We start from the raw sequence: 22220 nt of genomic DNA, 5'->3' as shown, positions 1-22220 counted from the left end.
AAAGAGTGTGAAGTTGGGGATGTTGAGGATCAACAATGAATTTCTGGATAGTATCAGGGAGGCGCAGAAAGTAGATGTGAAGTTGGTAAATTTAATGGTTGCAAGCGATCCTGCTGAGACAGTGACTTTAAGGTTGATGAGCAAGGAGTGTTGAGGTTTCGAGGAAGAATTTGTATTCCTGATAATGATGAGATGAAGAAGATGATCCTTGAAGAAGGCCATAGACGCTGTTTGAGTATTCATCCAGGAGCTGCTAAAATGTATCAAGACTTGAAGAAAATGTTTTGGTGGTCTGGTTTGAAGTGCGACGTGGCACACTTTGTGTATGCATGTTTGACTTGTCAGAAGTCGAAAGTTGAGCATCAGAAACCTGCTGGGTTATTGACACCGCTAGAGATTCCAGAATGGAAATGGGATAGTGTATCCATGGATTTTGTGACGAGTTTGCCGAATACCAACAAAGGGAACGATGCAATTTGGGTGATCATAGATAGATTGACGAAGTCGGCTCATTTCATTCCGATTAATATTACTTTTCCTGTATCCCAGTTAGTAGAGATTTATATTAGAGATGTTGTGAAGCTACATGGTGTCCCATCGAGTATTGTGTCGGACAGAGATCCGAGGTTTACGTCGAGGTTCTGGAAGAGTTTGCATGAGGCTTTGGGTACTAATTTGAAGTTGAGTTCAGCGTACCACCCGCAGACAGATGGACAGTCGGAAAGGACAATTCAGTCGCTGGAAGATTTATAGAGGGTTTGTGTGCTTGAGCAAGGTGGAACTTGGGATAGTTATCTACCTCTGATAGAGTTCACTTACAACAACAGTCACCATGCTAGTATTGGAATGACACCTTTCGAGGCTTTGTATGGACGGAGGTGTAGGACTCCGTTGTGTTGGTTTGAAACAGGTGAGAGTGTGGTATTGGGACCAGAAATTGTCCAACAGACTACCGAGAAGGTAAAGTTAATTAGAGAAAAGATGAAAGAGTCACAGGATAGGCAGAAAAGTTATCATGATAAGCGCAGAAAGGATATTGAGTTCCAAGAAGGAGACCATGTGTTTTTGAGAGTCACTCCGGTGACGGGTGTTGGACGTGCATTGAAGTCAAAGAAGTTGACTCCGAGATTTATTGGTCCGTATCAGATTTCAGAAAGGATTGGAACGGTTGCTTATAGGGTGGGTTTACCATCACATCTTTCGAACTTGCATGATGTGTTCCATGTATCGCAACTTCGGAAGTATGTGCCGGATCCATCCCACGTGATTCCAAGAGATGATGTGCAAGTAAGGGACAACCTTACCATCGAGACCTTACCAATAAGGATAGAAGATCGTGAAGTGAAGAGGTTGAGAGGCAAGGAAATATCTCTTGTGAAAGTAGTTTGGGAAGGAGCAGCTGGTGAAAGTCTGACGTGGGAATTGGAGAGTAAAATGCGAGAATCTTACCCAGAGTTGTTTGAACAAGGTACATTTACGAGGACGTAAATATTCAAAGTGGGGGAGAGTTGTAACGCCCACTTTTTCATAATTATTATTTGAGTAATTTATGGCTTTTTATTAAAATATTGTTATTATTATATTTATATTGGTGGAATATATGTTAATAGTTAATAAATAAGTATTATTCTTAAGTGGGGGAGAAATATTATTATTGGTGGAAGTAATTAAATTATTAGGGGAGAGAGTAGGATTGTGGTGAGGAGAGCAATTAGAGAAAGAATAAAACCTGTAAGTAAGAAAGAAAAACATAACACGTACAATTGGAGAAAAGAGGAGAGAAAGAAGAGAAGTCAGAGAGAACCCTAAGGACGAAGAACGCGGCTGTTGGATTTCAGAGAAGAACAAATTAAGGTAAGGGTGAGACTAACTCTCATTATTAACAAGTTTTGATTCATAGGAAGTGGTCAATGGTTGTAGGTTTAAGGGATTGGGATTAGGTCAAAAAAATCATTAAATTTGGAAGATTTAAGTGAATTGTTGTGTAATTTGATGTAGAATGATGTTAATCAATCATAGAAAACGTTTAGATGTTGATTCCTAACGAATTTGGGGTCTGGGTAGTGAAATTGGATGACTGAGATGAGAGAAACAGAGCTGCGACAGAACCCTGTTCTGTCATCGTTCGCCATTGCGAGCAATTCAGCTCGCCATTGCGAGTAAACCCCAACTCGCCATTGCGAGTAACCTTGCTCGCCGTTGCGAGCTTCCCTGTTCAGCTCGCCATTGCGAATGTTTTTGTGCGCCGTTGCGAGCTCCCCTGTTGAGCTCGCCGTTGCGAGTAGAGTAGCTCGCCATTGCGAGCTAGTGCAGTGCAGACTTGCTGTTTTGCGAAATTGTGTCCTTTCGCCCGTTTCCTTGATGAATTAGCTTCTGATGTTTACATTAATGATGATGCGGTTAAATATGATGTTCCAGTGATGTTGTTTGATGTAATGAGTCCTTGTGAATATTTGTTAATTAATTTAACATTAAAAATGAAGTTGTTGCATTTAGAGTCGAGTTGTTGCATAGTCAGCGATGGGGGCTTAATGCCCGACAGGTCCAAATATGACCTTAGCGATGGGGGCTTAATGCCCTGGTGGTACCACATGCATGTTGAAGTTGTCTAAGTTGTTGTTGAAGTTGTTGTTGCATTGTAGAGTCATCATAACTTATAATAAATGATGAATGCTGTGATGATGTTGTTGTCTTGCCGTTGTTGTTGTTGTCCTAACATTAATAAATGATATAAATGATGAGTTATAAGAATGAATATGTTGCTTTTGATAACTAAGAAGTTGTTGACTACTTAGCTTGTTAAATGATGTTAAAATGATGATATTAACGTTTGATATATGTTGTTGGTTATCTTTTTATGAATTATTATTTGTTAATTAATGAATGTGAAATCTCACCCCTTCTGCTTGAAAATGTTGCCCTTCGTATGGGTAACTTGCAGGTAACCAGGACTAGCTGTGTTCGTGAGTAGACTCCTCACATCGTGTCTAGGATGCTCTGATACGTAACGGGATGGGGATTGTCTGATGTTTGTTTTTCCTTGTTACGTATTTTATTTTAATAATGTTGAAGTATTTTGTGAAGACTAATTTAAATGTTAAGTTGTGGCCTTTTAATGCCAAGAATTTTATGAGACGATGTAAACTAAATTCCGCTGCATTTGATTATTGAATTTTATAAAGACAGGTTGCTTAAATAAATAGTATTTCCTATTATTATATTTGTTGGAAGTGATGTATTCGTATGGCTGGAAGAAATGATGCTGCGATTGCTGCTGCTTTGGAGGCTGTAGCCCAAGCTGTGGGACAACATCCAAATGCTGGTGATGGTGTTAATTCTGATGTGAGAATGTTGGAGACCTTTCTGAGGAATCATCCTCCTACTTTCAAAGGGAGGTACTGTATCACCCCGTTTTCCCAACGTAAAAATTTCTTAATAAAATCAGAGTTTTTCTTCACAAAACGGAATGTCACATTTCTTAAAAATCATAAATGGAATAAATAAATATTTATCCTTGAAATTCAATCAACAAATTATTTAATATCTCGCAGCGGAATTAATTCAACATCTAAAATAGTTTTGGCACGCAGGCCTCATCTTAAATGATCTCATAAATTCTTAGTTCAATAATAATTCTTAAACTTCAAAATCAATACGTAAAGGAACAGAAAATAGTATTAAAATTCTCATCCCGTTACGTATCAGAGCACCTAAGGACACAGTGAGAGATAGTCACCCACGACCGCAGCTAATCTTGATTACCTGCAAGTTACCCATACGAAGAGCAACATTTTCAAGCAGAAGGGGTGAGATTTCTCAAACAATAATATTAAGCTCATAAATCATAAATTACATTTAACAATATAAACATCTTATAATTTAACATTTACAATCAAATACATAGACATCATCATTTCATCTTAGCAATATATCATCATATAGCAATCACAATCATCGTCACATATCATCTTACTAAAAGGCATCACAAAGTAATTCGTTAAAACATCACAACTTAACAACTTGACTTGACAATGCATCTAGACTCGACTATGCAACTCTTAACATCTTAAACCATCTTGAATCATCATGAAAATGCAAATGCATGTGGTACCAATCTAGGGCATAAGCCCTCGTCGCTCGTGAGCATAAATATACTCTTAGGGCATAAGCCCTCGTCGCTATTGAGCATAAATATACTCCTAGGGCATAAGCCCTCGTCGCTATTTGAGCAAAAGCTCCTAGGGCATGAGCCCTCGTCTCTGGTTGAGCATAAGCTCCATCGTCGTGGTTGAGCAAAAGCTCCAGGGCATGAGCCCTCATCTTTAAATGAGTATGCATGGACTCAACATCTTACGTCTTAGAAACTTCATGAACATCTATGACATCTTAACAACTTGACGACTTCATAACGACTCGACGACTTAACAACTTCATATCATCTTAACGTCTTAACATCTTAGCATCATGACAACATATGGATCACATAAATAATTCATGTCATATCATAATATAACAATATCAAATGATAATAAACAACATCTTAAAACATCATATTCATCAATCATAAACAACATCATATAACATCATATTTAAACATCAACAATAATTCACTATGTATCTTTGTAAAAACATAATAAATTATCCACAACATATTTTCATGTCAAACCAAAGCTACTGGAAAGGTATCACAAATATCAACAACTTTCATGTTTACAACAAAGATCAATTCAAAACAGAAACATATGAACAAAACGCAAAAACATGAAACAGAGAATGTTGTCACCGTACAATTTTGCTAAGACCTCCCTGTAGTATTTTCATCATAACTCACAGACCAAATATCATTTTCACGTCAAACCAAAGCCACTAGAAAGCTAACAAAATTATCTAAAACTTTCATGTTTACGCCTAAGACCAATTCTGTACTGATCAATACCAGTTTTCATTTTAAATTCGGAAAAGTTATGCTGAAAGTCCATAAAAACTCGCTGTGACCTACGTGCAGTAATTTGACCATAACTCAAGTTCTATAAATCCTATTGACGTGAGACCAACGGCATTAGAAAGCTAACATCCATACCTACAACTTTCGTGTTTACACTTATGACCAATTTCATACCGATCAATACCAGTTTTAATATCAAAATTCGGGCAGAATGCAGATTTTCTCCAAGTTTTACATAATCTCATGGTTCTAACCTCAAAACTACTTCCAATAATCATCCTATGGATTATCTAAGGTCTGTACATAATTTCTACATCAATTCAACAAGTTTTCATCTTCTAATCATCAAATCTCTCTCAAAACCCTAATTCTCAAATTCTCACAAACTCTCCCCAACTTGTTAGATGTAATCTAATGATTTAACAACTTAATATTAATGCAAGATAGTCTCACCCTCACCTTAGATTAATTCCTGAATCAGCAGCAGCGTTCTTCTTTCCTAAGGTATTCTCCTCTTCTCTTGACTTTTCTCTTCTCTTCTCTTCTTTCTTGTTCTCCTCTTTTCCAAAAAGCGGTTTAACGTAAAACTCTTTCTAAAAACCTAACTTCTCTATTTATAACACCTTCTTATTTCTCTTACATCTCAAAACTACTCTTTTCCTCATAATCTTATTTATTTCTAAATTAAATACATCTCTCACAAATAACAAATATATTTCTACACCAAATAACAAATATATCTCTAACAAATAACAAATATATTTCTACACCAAATAACAAATATATCTCCAACAAATAACAAATATATTTCTCCACCAAATAACAAATATATCTCTAACAAATAACAAATATATTATGCTAGTAAATACCAACATATAACATAACAAAATACCACTCATCAAAATAAATCGACTAAATCATAAAAAGACATCTAATCTCAAAACTACCTCCAAATCTACTTACTCTAATAATTCTCATATTCTTATAAATAATAGAATAATGCCACTTAATAAAATACTAACACCTCACATATTTAAATAAATCACATAAATAGACTCTAACTTAATAAAAATAATTAAATAAAAAGGAGGACGTTACAGGTACGACCCTGATGGAGCACAGACGTGGCTCAAGGAGGTTGAAAGAATTTTCAGGGTTATGCAATGTACTGATGATCAGAAGGTGCGTTTTGGTCCGCACATGCTGGCCGAGGAAGCTGATGACTGGTGGGTGAGCATTCAACCTACCCTAGAGCAGAATGATGCGGTTATTACTTGGGCTGTGTTTAGGGAAGAGTTCCTAAACATATATTTTCCTGAAGATGTTCGCGGAAGGAAAGAGATCGAGTTCCTTGAGCTGAAGCAAGGAAACATGTCGGTGACAGAGTATGCAGCGAAGTTTGTGGAGCTGGCTCAGTTCTATCCACACTATACCGGAGACAATGCTGAGTTTTCTAAGTGCATCAAGTTTGAGAATGGTTTGCGTGCTGATATTAAGCGAGCATTGGTTACCAACAAATCCGTGACTTTTCTGCTTTGGTGAGCAGATGTAGAATCTATGAAGATGATTCAAAGGCTCATTATAAGATTATGACTGAGAGGAGGGGTAAGCAGCAACAGAATCGTGGGAAGCCTTATAGTGCTCCAGCCGATAAGGGCAAGAAAAGGGTGAATGATGAGGGAAGACCTAAGAAGAATGAGACTTCTGCTGGGATTGTTTGTTTCAAATGTGGAGAAAAAGGTCACAAGAGTAATGCTTGTGGTGCTAACGAGGAAAAAGGGTGCTTCCGTTGTGGCGTCAAGGGGCATACGGTTTCAGAATGCAAGCACGACGACATTATTTGTTTCAATTGTGGTGGAAAGGGGCACATTTCTGCTCAGTGTACTGAACCAAAGAAGGCCCCGGCCAAGGGTAAAGTGTTTGCTTTAGCTGGTACTCAAACAGCTAGTGAGGACCGTTTGATCAGAGGTACTTGTTTTATTAATAATATTCCTTTAATAGCTATCATAGATATTGGTGCCACGCATTGTTTTATTGCTACTGATTGTGCTTCGAGATTGAGTCTTGATGTGTCACCAATGAATGGAGAGATGGTTGTCGAAACCCCATCTAATGGTTTGGTAACTACCTCTCGAGTATGTTTGAGTTGTCCTTTGTCTATGTTTGGTAGAGATTTTGCTATGGATCTAATTTGTTTGCCATTGAAATGAATGGATGTAATTCTTGGTATGAATTGGTTAGAGTATAATTACGCTCACATAAATTGTTTCAACAAGACGGTGCGATTTTCTTCTCCAGAAGAGGAAGCGGAGACCGAATTTATAACTACTAAGCAGTTGAAGCAGCTGATGCTTGATGGAAGTCAATTGTTTTCTTTGATGGTGTCCTTGTCCATTGAGAACCAGGCGAAGATTGATAAGTTGCAAGTTGTGTGTGAATTTCCAGAAGTATTTCCTGATGAAATTCCTGACGTGCCGCCAGAGAGAAAAGTTGAATTTACTATTGATCTTGTTCCAGGAACGAAGCCTGTGTCTATGACGCCTTATCGTATGTCAGCTTCAGAGTTAGCAGAATTAAAGAAGAAGTTAGAAGAATTGTTAGACAAGAAGTTTATAAGACCAAGTGTATCACCTTGGGGAGCACCAGTGTTGCTAGTAAAGAAGAAGGACGGAAGTATGAGATTGTGCATTGATTACCGTCAGTTGCATAAAGTGACAATAAAGAATAGATATCCACTTCCGAGAATTGACGACTTGATGGATCAGCTAGTGGGTGCACGTGTATTTAGCAAAATTGACTTGAGGTCAGGTTATCATCAGATTAAAGTGAAGGATGAAGATATTCAGAAGACGGCCTTTAGGACGCGTTACGGACATTATGAATATTTTGTAATGCCGTTCGGAGTATCTAACGCACCAGGTGTTTTTATGGAGTACATGAATCGCATTTTTCGTGACTATTTGGATCGTTTCGTGGTTGTATTCATAGATGATATTTTGATATATTCGAAGTCTGAAGAAGAGCATGCTGAACATTTGAAGATCGTCTTGCAAGTATTGAAGGAAAAGAAGTTATATGCCAAGTTATCTAAATGTGAATTCTGGTTGAAAGAAGTAAGTTTTCTTGGCCATATTATCTCTAGTAGTGGTATTGCAGTAGACCCATCCAAAGTTGATGCAGTATCAAGATGGGAGACTCCAAAGTCAGTTACCGAAGTTAGAAGCTTTTTGGGGCTAGCAGGTTATTACCGAAGATTTATAGAAGGATTTTCTAAGTTAGCACTTCCGTTAACACAGTTAACGTGTAAAGGCAAAACCTTTGTGTGGAATGTTCAGTGTGAGAACAGTTTTAATGAGTTGAAGAAATGTTTGACGACGGCTCCAGTTTTAATTTTGCCAAAACTTGATGAACCTTTTGTGGTGTATTGTGATGCGTCCAAGTTGGGCTTAGGTGGTGTGCTTGTGCAAGATGGCAAGGTAGTGGCTTATGCTTCGAGACAGTTGAGGATACATGAGAAGAACTATCCTACACATGATTTAGAGTTGGTTGCTGTGGTTTTTGTGTTGAAAATTTGGAGGCACTATTTGTACGGTTCCAGATTTGAAGTGTTTAGTGATCATAAAAGTCTGAAATATTTATTTGATCAAAAGGAGTTGAACATGAGGCAGAGGAGATGGCTCGAGTTACTGAAAGACTATGATTTTGGGTTGAATTATCATCCTGGAAAAGCTAATGTTGTTGCAGATGCATTGAGTAGGAAGACTTTACACTTGTCGGCGATGATGATTAAAGAGATGGAATTGCTTGAACAGTTCAGAGACATCAGTTTGGTTTGTGAAGTGTCGCCAAAGAGTGTGAAGTTGGGGATGTTGAGGATCAACAATGAATTTCTGGATAGTATCAGGGAGGCGCAGAAAGTAGATGTGAAGTTGGTAGATTTAATGGTTGCAAGCGATCATGCTGTAGACAGTGACTTTAAGGTTGATGAGCAAGGAGTGTTGAGGTTTCGAGGAAGAATTTGTATTCCTGATAATGATGAGATGAAGAAGATGATCCTTGAAGAAGGCCATAGACGCAGTTTGAGTATTCATCCAGGAGCTGCTAAAATGTATCAAGACTTGAAGAAAATGTTTTGGTGGTCTGGTTTGAAGCGCGACGTGGCACACTTTGTGTATGCATGTTTGACTTGTCAGAAGTCGAAAGTTGAGCATCAGAAACCTGCTGGGTTATTGACACCGCTAGAGATTCCGGAATGGAAATGGGATAGTGTATCCATGGATTTTGTGACGAGTTTGCCGAATACCAACAAAGGGAACGATGCAATTTGGGTGATCGTAGATAGATTGACTAAGTCGGCACATTTCATTCCGATTAATATTACTTTTCCTATATCCCAGTTAGCAGAGATTTATATTAGAGATGTTGTGAAGCTACATGGTGTCCCATCGAGTATTGTGTCGGACAGATATCCGAGGTTTACGTCGAGGTTCTGGAAGAGTTTGCATGAGGCTTTGGGTACTAATTTGAAGTTGAGTTCAGCGTACCACCCGCAGACAGATGGACAGTCGGAAAGGACAATTCAGTCGCTGGAAGATTTATTGAGGGTTTGTGTGCTTGAGCAAGGTGGAACTTGGGATAGTTATCTACCTCTGATAGAGTTCACTTACAACAACAGTCACCATGCTAGTATTGGAATGACACCTTTCGAGGCTTTGTATGGTCGGAGGTGTAGGACTCCGTTGTGTTGGTTTGAAACAGGTGAGAGTGTGGTATTGGGACCAGAAATTGTCCAACATACTACCGAGAAGGTAAAGTTAATTAGAGAAAAGATGAAATAGTCACAGGATAGGCAGAAAAGTTATCATGATAAGCGCAGAAAGGATCTTGAGTTCCAAGAAGGAGACCATGTGTTTTTGAGAGTCACTCCGGTGACGGGTGTTGGACGTGCATTGAAGTCAAAGAAGTTGACTCCGAGATTTATTGGTCCGTATTAGATTTCAGAAAGGATTGGAACGGTTGCTTATAGGGTGGGTTTGCCACCACATCTTTCGAACTTGCATGATGTGTTCCATGTATCGCAACTTCGGAAGTATGTGCCGGATCCATCCCACGTGATTCCAAGAGATGATGTGCAAGTAAGGGACAACCTTACCATCGAGACCTTACCAGTAAGGATAGAAGATCGTGAAGTGAAGAGGTTGAGAGGCAAGGAAATATCTCTTGTGAAAGTAGTTTGGGAAGGAGCAGCTGGTGAAACTTTGACGTGGGAATTGGAGAGTAAAATGCGAGAATCTTACCCAGAGTTGTTTGAACAAGGTACATTTACGAGGACGTAAATATTCTAAGTGGGGGAGAGTTGTAACGCCCACTTTTTCATAATTATTATTTGAGTGATTTATGGCTTTTTATTAAAATATTGTTATTATTATATTTATATTGGTGGAATATATGTTAATAGTTAATAAATAAGTATTATTCTTAAGTGGGGGAGAAATATTATTATTGGTGGAAGTAATTAAATTATTAGGGGAGAGAGTAGGATTGTGGTGAGGAGAGCAATTAGAGAAAGAATAAAACCTGTAAGTAAGAAAGAAAAACATAACACGTACAATTGGAGAAAAGAGGAGAGAAAGAAGAGAAGTCAGAGAGAACCATAAGGACGAAGAACGCGGCTGTTGGATTTCAGAGAAGAACAAATTAAGGTAAGGGTGAGACTAACTCTCATTATTAACAAGTTTTGATTCATAGGAAGTGGTCAATGGTTGTAGGTTTAAGGGATTGGGATTAGGTCAAAAAAATCATTAAATTTGGAAGATTTAAGTGAATTGTTGTGTAATTTGATGTAGAATGATGTTAATCAATCATAGAAAACGTTTAGATGTTGATTCCTAACGAATTTGGGGCCTGGGTAGTGAAATTGGATGACTGAGATGAGAGAAACAGAGCTGCGACAGAACCCTGTTCTGTCATCGCTCGCCATTGCGAGCAATTCAGTTCGCCATTGCGAGTAAACCCCAACTCGCCATTGCGAGTAACCTTGCTCGCCGTTGCGAGCTTCCCTGTTCAGCTCGCCATTGCGAGTGTTTTTGTGCGCCGTTGCGACCTCCCCTGTTGAGCTCGCCGTTGCGAGTAGAGTAGCTCGCCATTGCGAGCTAGTGCAGTGCAGACCTGCTGTTTTGCGAAATTGTGTCCTTTCGCCCGTTTCCTTGATGAATTAGCTCCTGATGTTTACATTAATGATGATGCTGTTAAATATGATGTTCCAGTGATGCTGTTTGATGTAATGAGTCCTTGTGAATATTTGTTAATTAATTTAACATTAAAAATGAAGTTGTTGCATTTAGAGTCGAGTTGTTGCATAGTCAGCGATGGAGGCTTAATGCCTGACAGGTTCCTTGTGACCTTAGCGATGGGGGCTTAATGCCCGACAGGTCCAAATATGACCTTAGCGATGGGGGCTTAATGCCCTGGTGGTACCACATGCATGTTGAAGTTGTCTAAGTTGTTGTTGAAGTTGTTGTTGCATTGTAGAGTCATCATAACTTATAATAAATGATGAATGATGTGATGATGTTGCTGTCTTGCCGTTGTTGTTGCTGTCCTAACATTAATAAATGATATAAATGATGAGTTATAAGAATGAATATGTTGCTTTTGATAATTAAGAAGTTGTTGACTACTTAGCTTGTTAAATGATGTTAAAATGATGATATTAACGTTTGATATATGCTGTTGGTTATCTTTTTATGAATTATTATTTGTTAATTAATGAATGTGAAATCTCACCCCTTCTGCTTGAAAATGTTGCCCTTCGTATGGGTAACTTGCAGGTAACCAGGACTAGCTGTGTTCGTGAGTAGACTCCTCACATCGTGTCTAGGATGCTCTGATACGTAACGGGATGGGGATTGTCTGATGTTTGTTTTTCCTTGTTACGTATTTTATTTTAATAATGTTGAAGTATTTTGTGAAGACTAATTTAAATGTTAAGCTGTGGCCTTTTAATGCCAAGAATTTTATGAGACGATGTAAACTAAATTCCGCTGCATTTGATTATTGAATTTTATAAAGACAGGTTGCTTAAATAAATAGTATTTCCTATTATTATATTTGTTGGAAGTGATGTATTGATGTATGTGATGCTCCGTTATGTTGATAAACTCTGATAATTTTTATGAAATTTTTAAGTTGGGAAAACGGGGTGTTACAACACTTGTCTAAATCAAAAAGGTAATAAAACAAGGGTTTTACCTTTCCCTTTTACCTTTCCATCTTGGCCACAAATTTTCGTTGTTTCTTCTTCTTCTTCTTCTTCACAGAAGACTTCATTGCTAAACTTCTTTTTTACCCAGAAATTTCTCATTGTTTGTTCGTCTCTAAACGTTCATAAAAAACGCTTAACCATGACGAGTCCAAAAGGGTCTTCTTCTCAACCTTCAAATCGCGACAAAACCATCAATTTCTCAAAAGAAATTCCAAATGGTAGTTCTCAGTTTATAGAAGAACTGGACGTTAAGGAGGCTGAAGAAAAAATCTGGAAATCCCAGGTAATTATTTCGTGTCCTAATTCACAGCATGCATATTTAGGACCCCTTCCAAATGATGAAGAAAAATCAGAAAAGCTTAGCGCCATTTTTCCCATTTTTGAAAAACACTCACCTCTAATTTTTACCAAAGGTCCTTATGACCTCAGTTTCCTGAAATCCAAGTTCAGAACAGAACCAAAACATGATAACAATAAGAGATACATTCGCTGGTTAGACAAAGTAGAGGGAAAAAAGGGTCAATTCTGGAAAGATATAGGTATCTTTGACCTCATTCAGCTATCTAGGCAAGGACCCAAATACCATAACGAGATGATAATTGCCGGCTTACATTTTTGGAATCCATCGACCAGTAGCCTTCATTTGAAATGTGGCATGCTTACTCCCACTCTGTTAGATGTTGCTGGTCTTACTGGTCTAAAACCCACCGGCCAAACTGGCTTATGGCAATTTTATAATAGGCCAACATGTTACTACAAGTGCTGAAGTCTCTGATAAAGAGCATATTGCCTTCTTAACATATTGGTTATCCATGTACATCTTTTGCTCAAGATCCATTCAGGTCCTTAAAGGATTCAAAACCTTAGCCATTCAAGTACATGAAGGGAGGGATATTTGCCTTAGCAAAATTATTTTAGGATCCTTGTATGAGAACTTAAATCAAGCAGTGACCAGTATTAATTAATACCAATCAGGAAGTAGCTTAATTATTCCTGGCCCTATTTGGTTATTTCAATTGTGGCTTTTGGCCACTTTCAGAACAAAGTTGGCAGTCTACCTTCCCACCAATTTTGTAACGCCCCATTTTTATTCTATTACTTTTAATAGATGTGTGAATATTTTTATATGACTTTATCTGTTAAATATATGATTTTATGTGAAATATGTGTTTTTGGTGATTTTATGTGATATATGGTGTGATGCTATTTTATTATATGATTTAGGGAGTTGTATATTATTTAAATGAGTATGGCTTTATTATTTGTGGAAACATTAGGAGAAATAAAAATAGGAGTAGAATTATTATTTATTTTGGTTAATGGGAATTAAGTAAATAATTATGAGAGTTTAGTGGGAGTTAAATGAAAAGAAAGGAGTTATATTTTTTTGGGAGTAAAAGAAAGAAAATCAGATAGAAACAGTTTCACGTACAAACAATAGAAAAACTGGTTTTGGAGAGAAAAAGGAGAAGAACCAAGAGAAAGCTAGGAGAAGAGCTAGGAAGAGAGAATCCAACCGTTTTTGCTGTAGAATTTGCTGTGATAAGGTAAGGGTGGGATTCCTTTCAATAATCATAATATATAATTTGAAAATTGATGAATTTGTTGTTCTTGGTTTTTAGGGTTTGAGAAGTTATGTTAGATGATGAATTATGATGAAACTTGTTGTTGAATTGCATGATTATATGTTGTTTTAATCCCTATGTTGTCTAATAAACCTGTAAACATGTTTCTAATTCATTTTGGGTGATTAGGGGATCAAAAATTGGGTTTTGGGGTGAAAAATGGTGCAAAAATCGTAACAGCCTGTGCCAAATCGTGCTCCGATTTTGCCAAATCGTGCTCCGATTATTTACGAATGAAAATGCAAATTTTGACCCAGAAAATCGTACTCCGATTTGACAGCTTTCCCTGTTTCGCGTTCTTGCGTCTTTTTCACCCGTTTCTGTTTTGAATTAGCTTTCGGTGTAAACATAAAAGTTGTAGATAATTGAGTTAGCTTTCTAATGGCCTTGGTTTGGAGTGGAAAAGCTTTGTAGATTTTGAGTTATGATAAAAATAGTCAAAGTGGGTCTTTAGAAAACTTTAGGAAAACTTAGCAAAACTAATCCCAAGTTAGTCTAAAAACTTTTGGTTGGTTTCCCAACTTCAAACTTAAGTGTTAGGGATTTAGTTGAGGTGTTTTATGGGTATTTGGCTTATGTCCTATTGATCAAAACTTAATTGCTTTTGGGGGATGTTTTAGACTTTGAGATGAATGTAATTGATTTATAAATATATGCTATGTTGTTGATTCCCGTTGTTGACGTTGTTGTAACGTCTAATGGTAAAGTTGAGGAGTGTGTCATAATTGTTGTAGGCACATATGTTGTTGTTGTAGTCGTTGTTGAAGTTGTATGTTGATATACACAAGTCGAGTCCATTTGCATACTCACATCTGTTGGGGGCTTATGCCCTGGAATGTTCATCATTCAACCCGTTGGGGGCTTATGCCCTGGAATGTTTATCATTCACCTGTTGGGGGCTTATGCCCTGGGATGCTTTAACCATCCAAATTGTTGGGGGCTAATGCCCTGGAATGCTTAGCATTCAACGCGCGTAGATTGGTACCACCTGCATGATGCATTAGTTGTTGTTGTCGTAGCATTGTTGGGTTGTTGTTGTCGTTGTAGCATTGTCGAGTTGTTGTCGTTGTCGCATTGTCGAGTTGTCGGTGTCGTTGTGGATAACGTTGTTGTTGTTGTTGCTGTACCTTGTTGCTGAAAATAATTATGTCGTTGCTTATGTGTTTATTTAAATACATTATTAATGATGCCTGTTGTGATATGCTTTGTTGTTTTCATTAATTTGATGAATTATATATTATTATTATTATTGGATAAGTTTCTCACCCCTTCTGCGTATATGTTGCCTCGACCGTGGGTAATGTGCAGGTACTGATGACTTGTAGGTTTGGTCGGCTCAAGTGTCTAGGGCTCTGATACATACTAGGATGGGGAAATCGTTGCGAATGTCTTCTCATTTCTTTTATGTATCACATATTTTGGAAAAGACTTGCTATTAGAGTTTATCGTTGTTGAAAATAAAGTTGAATTATGTTGGGGCCTTTGTGCCAAGATTTTCATTGATGTTGAATTTTGGTTGAAATTATATTTTTAAAGAATTATTCCGCTGCAGTTTATTAAGATTCTTTATGTTGGCCTTAAATAAATAGATATTTTCTATTTATGAATTTTTGAAAAGTAGTGTGACACTCCGTTGTGTGATTACTCTGATTATAATAATTAATATTACGTTGTTGGGAGAACGGGGTGTTACAATTGGTATCAGAGCAGGTCGGTCCGTCCGGCCAATTAGTAGAGTCGTGTCGAGCCTAGTAGTGTTGTGTGACAATTTTGTATTTTCCTTGTTGTCCTGTTTGTTGTTTGTTGTGTAACCCTTTGTATGGACTGGTTGGAGTACAACCATGTCCATATTAATTGTTTTAGTAAGTCGGTGTGTTTTTCTTCTGCCGAAGAAGAGAGTGGAGCAGAATTGTTATCTACTAAGCAGCTGAAGCAGTTAGAGCATGATGGAAACTTGATGTTCTCTTTAATGGTGTATTTGTCTGTGGAGAATCAGGCTGTGATTGATAGGTTGCCGGTTGTAAATGAATTTCCTGAAGTTTTTCCTGATGAGATTCCAGATGTGCCACCAGAGAGGGAGGTTGAATTTTCAATTGATCTGGTGTCGGGTACGAAGCCTGTGTCGATGGCTCCTTACCGTATATCAGCAGTTGAGTTAGCAGAGTTGAAGAAACAGTTAGAAGACTTGCTTGATAAGAAGTTTATAAGACCAAGTGTGTCACCTTGGGGAGCACCTGTGTTGCTAGTTAAGAAGAAGGATGGTAGCATGAGATTGTGCATAGATTACCGTCAGCTGAATAAAGTGACGATAAAGAATGGGTATCCACTTTCGAGAATTGACGACTTGATGGATCAATTAGTGGGTGCTCGCGTGTTTAGTAAAATTGATTTGAGGTCAGGTTACCATCAGATTAAGGTGAAGGATGAAGATATGCAGAAGACGGCCTTTAGGACACGGTATGGCCATTATGAGTATAAAGTGATGCCCTTCGGTGTCACTAATGCGCCAGGTGTGTTCATGGAGTATATGAACAGAATTTTTCATGCTTTTTTGGATAAGTTTGTTGTTGTATTTATTGATGATATCTTGATTTATTCTAAGACTGAAGAAGAGCATGCAGAACATCTGAAGATTGTGTTGCAGGTGCTGAAAGAAAAGAAGTTGTATGCAAAGTTGTCAAAGTGCGAGTTCTGGTTAAGTGAAGTAAGTTTCCTTGGCCATATTATTTCTGGTAGTGGTATTGCAGTTGACCCGTCGAAGGTTGAAGCGGTATCACAATGGGAGACTCCTAAGTCAGTTACAGAGATTAGAAGTTTTCTTGGTTTGGCTGGTTATTACAGAAGATTTATCGAAGGATTTTCGAAGTTGGCACTTCCATTGACTCAGTTGACCTGTAAAGGTAAAGCTTTTGTGTGGGATGCTCAGTGTGAGAATAATTTCAATGAGTTGAAGCGAAGATTGACAACGGCTCCAATTTTAATTTTACCAGAGCCGGATAAACCTTTTGTGGTATATTGTGATGCGTCCAAGTTGGGCTTAGGTGGTGTGCTTATGCAAGATGGCAAGGTAGTAGCTTATGCTTCGAGACAATTGAGAATGCATGAGAAGAATTATCCTACACATGATTTAGAGTTGGCTGCTGTGGTTTTTGTGTTGAAAATTTGGAGGCATTATTTGTACGGTTCTAGATTTGAAGTGTTTAGTGATCATAAGAGTTTGAAATATTTATTTGATCAAAAAGAGTTGAACATGAGGCAGAGAAGGTGGCTAGAGTTGTTGAAAGATTATGATTTTGGCTTAAATTACCATCCGGGTAAAGCTAATGTGGTTGCAGATGCCTTGAGTAGGAAAACGTCGCACATGTCGGCTATGATGGTGAAAGAATTTGAATTGCTGGAACAGTTTAGAGACTTAAATCTTGTTTGTGAATTGGCACCTCAGAGTGTGCAGTTGGGTATGTTGAAAATTAATAATGATTTCTTGAAGAGTATCAAAGAAGCCCAGGAGGTTGATGTGAAATTTGTAGACTTGATGGGTGCTAGTAATCAGAATGCAGATGGTGATTTTCAGGTTGATGATCAAGGAGTGTTGAGATTCCGAGATAGGATTTGTATTCCTGATAATAATGAATTGAAAAAGTTGATTTTAGAAGAAAGTCACAGAAGCAACTTGAGTATCCATCCGGGAGCTACAAAGATGTACCACGACTTGAAGAAACTGTTTTGGTGGTCTGGGTTGAAGCGAGAGGTCGCACAATTTGTATATGCTTGTTTGACTTGTCAGAAATCGAAAGTTGAACATCAGAAGTCTGCTGGTTTGTTGACGCCTTTAGATGTGCCGGAATGGAAATGGGATAGCATCTCCATGGACTTTGTGACGAGTTTACCAAACACTCAAAGAGGGCATGATGCCATTTGGGTTGTTGTCGATAGATTGACGAAGTCGGCAAACTTTATTCCAATTAATATCACTTATTCGGTAGCTCAGTTGGCGGAGATTTATATTCATAATATTGTGAAGTTGCATGGTGTTCCGTCGAGTATTGTGTCAGATAGAGATCTGAGGTTCGCTTCGAGATTTTGGAAGAGCTTGCAAGAAGCTTTGGGCTCTCAGCTGAAGTTGAGTTCAGCTTATCATCCGCAAACAGATGGTCAGTCGGAAAGGACGATTCAATCATTAGAAGATTTGTTGAGGGTGTGTGTACTTGAGCAAGGTGGAGCTTGGGACAGTCACCTACCATTGATAGAGTTCACGTACAACAATAGTTACCATTCGAGTATTGGTATGGCACCTTTCGAAGCTTTATATGGTCGAAGGTGTAGAACTCCTTTATGTTGGTTTGAGTCGGGTGAAAGTATTGTGTTGGGACCTGAAATAGTTCAGCAGACTACGGAGAAGGTCAAGATGATAAGAGAGCATATGAAAGCGTCGCAGAGTCGACAGAAAAGTTATCATGACAAGCGTAGGAAGGACCTTGAGTTTCAAGAGGGTGACCATGTGTTCTTGAGAGTCACTCCTATGACCAATGTGGGTCGTGCATTGAAGTCCAAGAAGTTGACTCCAAAGTTTATCGGTCCTTATCAAATATCTGAGAGAATTGGCACGGTGGCTTATAGAGTTGGTTTGCCACCACATCTTTCGAACTTGCATGATGTGTTTCATGTGTCGCAACTTCGGAAGTATGTAGCGGACCCTTCACATGTTATTCCTAGAGATGATGTGCAAGTTAGGGACAATCTTATGGTGGAAACTTTACCTTTGAGGATTGATGATCGTAAGGTGAAGACGTTGAGAGGCAAAGATATACCTCTAGTGAGGGTTGTTTGGGGAGGAGCAACTGGTGAAAGTCTTACTTGGGAGTTGGAGAGTAAGATGCAGGAGTCATATCCTGAGTTGTTTGCTTGAGGTAATATTTCAAGGACGAAATTCTATAAGTTGGGGAGAGTTGTAACGCCCCATTTTTATTCTATTACTTTTAATAGATGTGTGAATATTTTTATATGACTTTATCTGTTAAATATATGATTTTATGTGAAATATGTGTTTTTGGTGATTTTATGTGATATATGGTGTGATGCTATTTTATTATATGATTTAGGGAGTTGTATATTATTTAAATGAGTATGGCTTTATTATTTGTGGAAACATTAGGAGAAATAAAAATAGGAGTAGAATTATTATTTATTTTGGTTAATGGGAATTAAGTAAATAATTATGAGAGTTTAGTGGGAGTTAAATGAAAAGAAAGGAGTTATATTTTTTTGGGAGTAAAAGAAAGAAAATCAGATAGAAACAGTTTCACGTACAAACAATAGAAAAACTGGTTTTGGAGAGAAAAAGGAGAAGAACCAAGAGAAAGCTAGGAAGAGAGAATCCAACCGTTTTTGCTGTAGAATTTGCTGTGATAAGGTAAGGGTGGGATTCCTTTCAATAATCATAATATATAATTTGAAAATTGATGAATTTGTTGTTCTTGGTTTTTAGGGTTTGAGAAGTTATGTTAGATGATGAATTATGATGAAACTTGTTGTTGAATTGCATGATTATATGTATTTTTAACCCCTATGTTGTCTATTAAACCTGTAAACATGTTTCTAATTCATTTTGGGTGATTAGGGGATCAAAAATTGGGTTTTGGGGTGAAAAATGGTGCAAAAATCGTAACAGCCTGTGCCAAATCGTGCTCCGATTTTGCCAAATCGTGCTCCGATTATTTACGAATGAAAATGCAAATTTTGACCCAGAAAATCGTACTCCGATTTTCCAAATCGTACTCCGATTTGACAGCTTTCCCTGTTTCGCGTTCTTGCGTCTTTTTCACCCGTTTCTGTTTTGAATTAGCTTTCGGTGTAAACATAAAAGTTGTAGATAATTGAGTTAGCTTTCTAATGGCCTTGGTTTGGAGTGGAAAAGATTTGTAGATTTTGAGTTATGATAAAAATAGTCAAAGTGGGTCTTTAGAAAACTTTAGGAAAACTTAGCAAAACTAATCCCAAGTTAGTCTAAAAACATTTGGTTGGTTTCCCAACTTCAAACTTAAGTGTTAGGGATTTAGTTGAGGTGTTTTATGGGTATTTGGCTTATGTCCTATTGATCAAAACTTAATTGCTTTTGGGGGATGTTTTATACTTTGAGATGAATGTAATTGATTTATAAATATATGCTATGTTGTTGATTCCCGTTGTTGACGTTGTTGTAACGTCTAATGTCAAAGTTGAGGAGTGTGTCATAATTGTTGTAGGCACATATGTTGTTGTTGTAGTCGTTGTTGAAGTTGTATGTTGATATACACAAGTCGAGTCCATTTGCATACTCACATCTGTTGGGGGCTTATGCCCTGGAATGTTCATCATTCAACCCGTTGGGGGCTTATGCCCTGGAATGTTTATCATTCACCTGTTGGGGGCTTATGCCCTGGGATGCTTTAACCATCCAAATTGTTGGGGGCTAATGCCCTGGAATGCTTAGCATTCAACGCGCGTAGATTGGTACCACCTGCATGATGCATTAGTTGTTGTTGTCGTAGCATTGTTGGGTTGTTGTTGTCGTTGTAGCATTGTCAAGTTGTTGTCGTTGTCGCATTGTCGAGTTGTCGGTGTCGTTGTGGATAACGTTGTTGTTGTTGTTGTTACTGTACCTTGTTGCTGAAAATAATTATGTCGTTGCTTATGTGTTTATTTAAATACATTATTAATGATGACTGTTGTGATATGCTTTGTTGTTTTCATTAATTTGATGAATTATATATTATTATTATTGGATAAGTTTCTCACCCCTTCTGCGTATATGTTGCCTCGACCGTGGGTAATGTGCAGGTACTGATGACTTGTAGGTTTGGTCGGCTCAAGTGTCTAGGGCTCTGATACATACTAGGATGGGGAAATCGTTGCGAATGTCTTCTCATTTCTTTTATGTATCACATATTTTGGAAAAGACTTGCTATTAGAGTTTATCGTTGTTGAAAATAAAGTTGAATTATGTTGGGGCCTTTGTGCCAAGATTTTCATTGATGTTGAATTTTGGTTGAAATTATATTTTTAAAGAATTATTCCGCTGCAGTTTATTAAGATTCTTTATGTTGGCCTTAAATAAATAGATATTTTCTATTTATGAATTTTTGAAAAGTAGTGTGACACTCCGTTGTGTGATTACTCTGATTATAATAATTAATATTACGTTGTTGGGAGAACGGGGTGTTACAAATTTTACAAAGGCATACGAAGATAGATCCACTGAAGGAATCGGTCTAGCCATGCTTCGATATGGCAACAGAAACTCACAAGAGTTATTTTCCCTTGCTTGTGAGGCCCTTTTAGGATGTGATGTTTTCACCTCTTCTTTGGCCCCATTTACAAATAGGACTCGAGGGACAACTTGGTTTAGAAAAGAGTTCCCAGCGTCTTTGATCGAAGATGAAGCAGAGATAAATGCTATATGGAAAGCTTATCTGACTCCCACATTCCTGTCTAGCAGGATAACAACCGGTGGACCTTATGCGGTGTATGGCTATCAGCCAATCCACGTTGCCAGACAATTTGGTTTGGTTCAACCGAAACCTAGCTCTTTGTATAAATGTGTAGACGATCTGAAGCAGCCCTTGATAGAGCATGAGATCAATTTTGCGCCAAACTCAAAGACAAAACCTTGTTTTTAAGCCAATTCCTTTTGCCTTATCTCATGCATGTACTTGATGGTGGCAAGACTACTATAGACGTCAAGCCAATTGAGTGAATCTTGATACTTTTCTCCCTCGATTGATACTTACTTTTAACAATGTGCAGAACAAATCGAAGAAGAGCAAAGGTACTCATATTCGAGAAATTCAAGCTTTTCAAAAATTCTTCCAAACTGCATAGGATCCTATCCATTAATTTTTAACCTTAAATGTCTAAGGTCAACCAACTTTATAGGTGGTCCACCATAGACTTTATTAAAATTTTAATTTTAACCTTTTGATCAATTTTTAATAAAATGATTACTGGATCACGAAAGTGTACTGTATCTAACCATAAACCACCTACAATTAATTTTTTTTCTTCCCTTTCTTCTTCTTCTTCCTTCATATCCTTCATAATCTTAACATAATCATCATACTACCCCAGAAAATACAGCAACACACAAACTCAAAAAAAAAAACTTGATTATCGCCCACCCCTTTATTCCTTATAGTTCCTCTTCACTGCAAAATCAACCCCACCTCTCTTCTTTTGCAAAATCAGTCACATCATTTTCCCTTCAATCCTCCTCCTTGCTTGGATTACTACCACCATTTCCAGAAAACATAACCACCCTTTTAATGTTTGTTCTCTTTTCGACCCTTTTTTCTCTTTGACCCCCTAAATCATTTTGATTCAATCACAAACATAGGAATAAGGGGAAGGAAGG

The 22220-nt window shown here is 37.7% G+C and overlaps 1 protein-coding gene and 1 long non-coding RNA gene across 2 annotated transcripts; both read left to right on the top strand.

Moving 5' to 3' along the window:
- Positions 1-6534: 6534 nt before the first annotated feature.
- LOC146899080 (uncharacterized) lies at positions 6535-7155 on the top strand. The gene has a single exon (XM_085736683.1). The coding sequence runs from the start codon at positions 6535-6537 to the stop codon at positions 7153-7155; it is 621 nt and encodes a 206-aa protein (XP_085592809.1).
- An 11261-nt stretch (positions 7156-18416) lies between these two features.
- On the top strand, positions 18417-20877 carry LOC146899079 (uncharacterized). The gene is made up of 2 exons (XR_015023742.1): positions 18417-18741; positions 20651-20877. It is a non-coding gene; the product is annotated as an uncharacterized LOC146899079 (long non-coding RNA).
- The last annotated feature ends 1343 nt before the right edge of the window (positions 20878-22220 follow it).

This window comes from Medicago sativa, chromosome 8 (assembly GCF_051527215.1).
Source record: "Medicago sativa cultivar Bolivia chromosome 8, Bolivia_mono, whole genome shotgun sequence".
Lineage (NCBI taxonomy): Eukaryota > Viridiplantae > Streptophyta > Magnoliopsida > Fabales > Fabaceae > Medicago > Medicago sativa.
The sequence above is the reverse complement of the archived record's forward strand: the minus strand, read 5'-3'. Positions and strand labels throughout refer to the sequence as shown.

What these genes read in the sequence shown, in the direction of transcription:
- LOC146899080 (XM_085736683.1), top strand. Translation starts at nt 6,535, where the DNA reads ATGACTGAGAGGAGGGGTAAGCAGCAACAGAATCGTGGGAAGCCTTAT.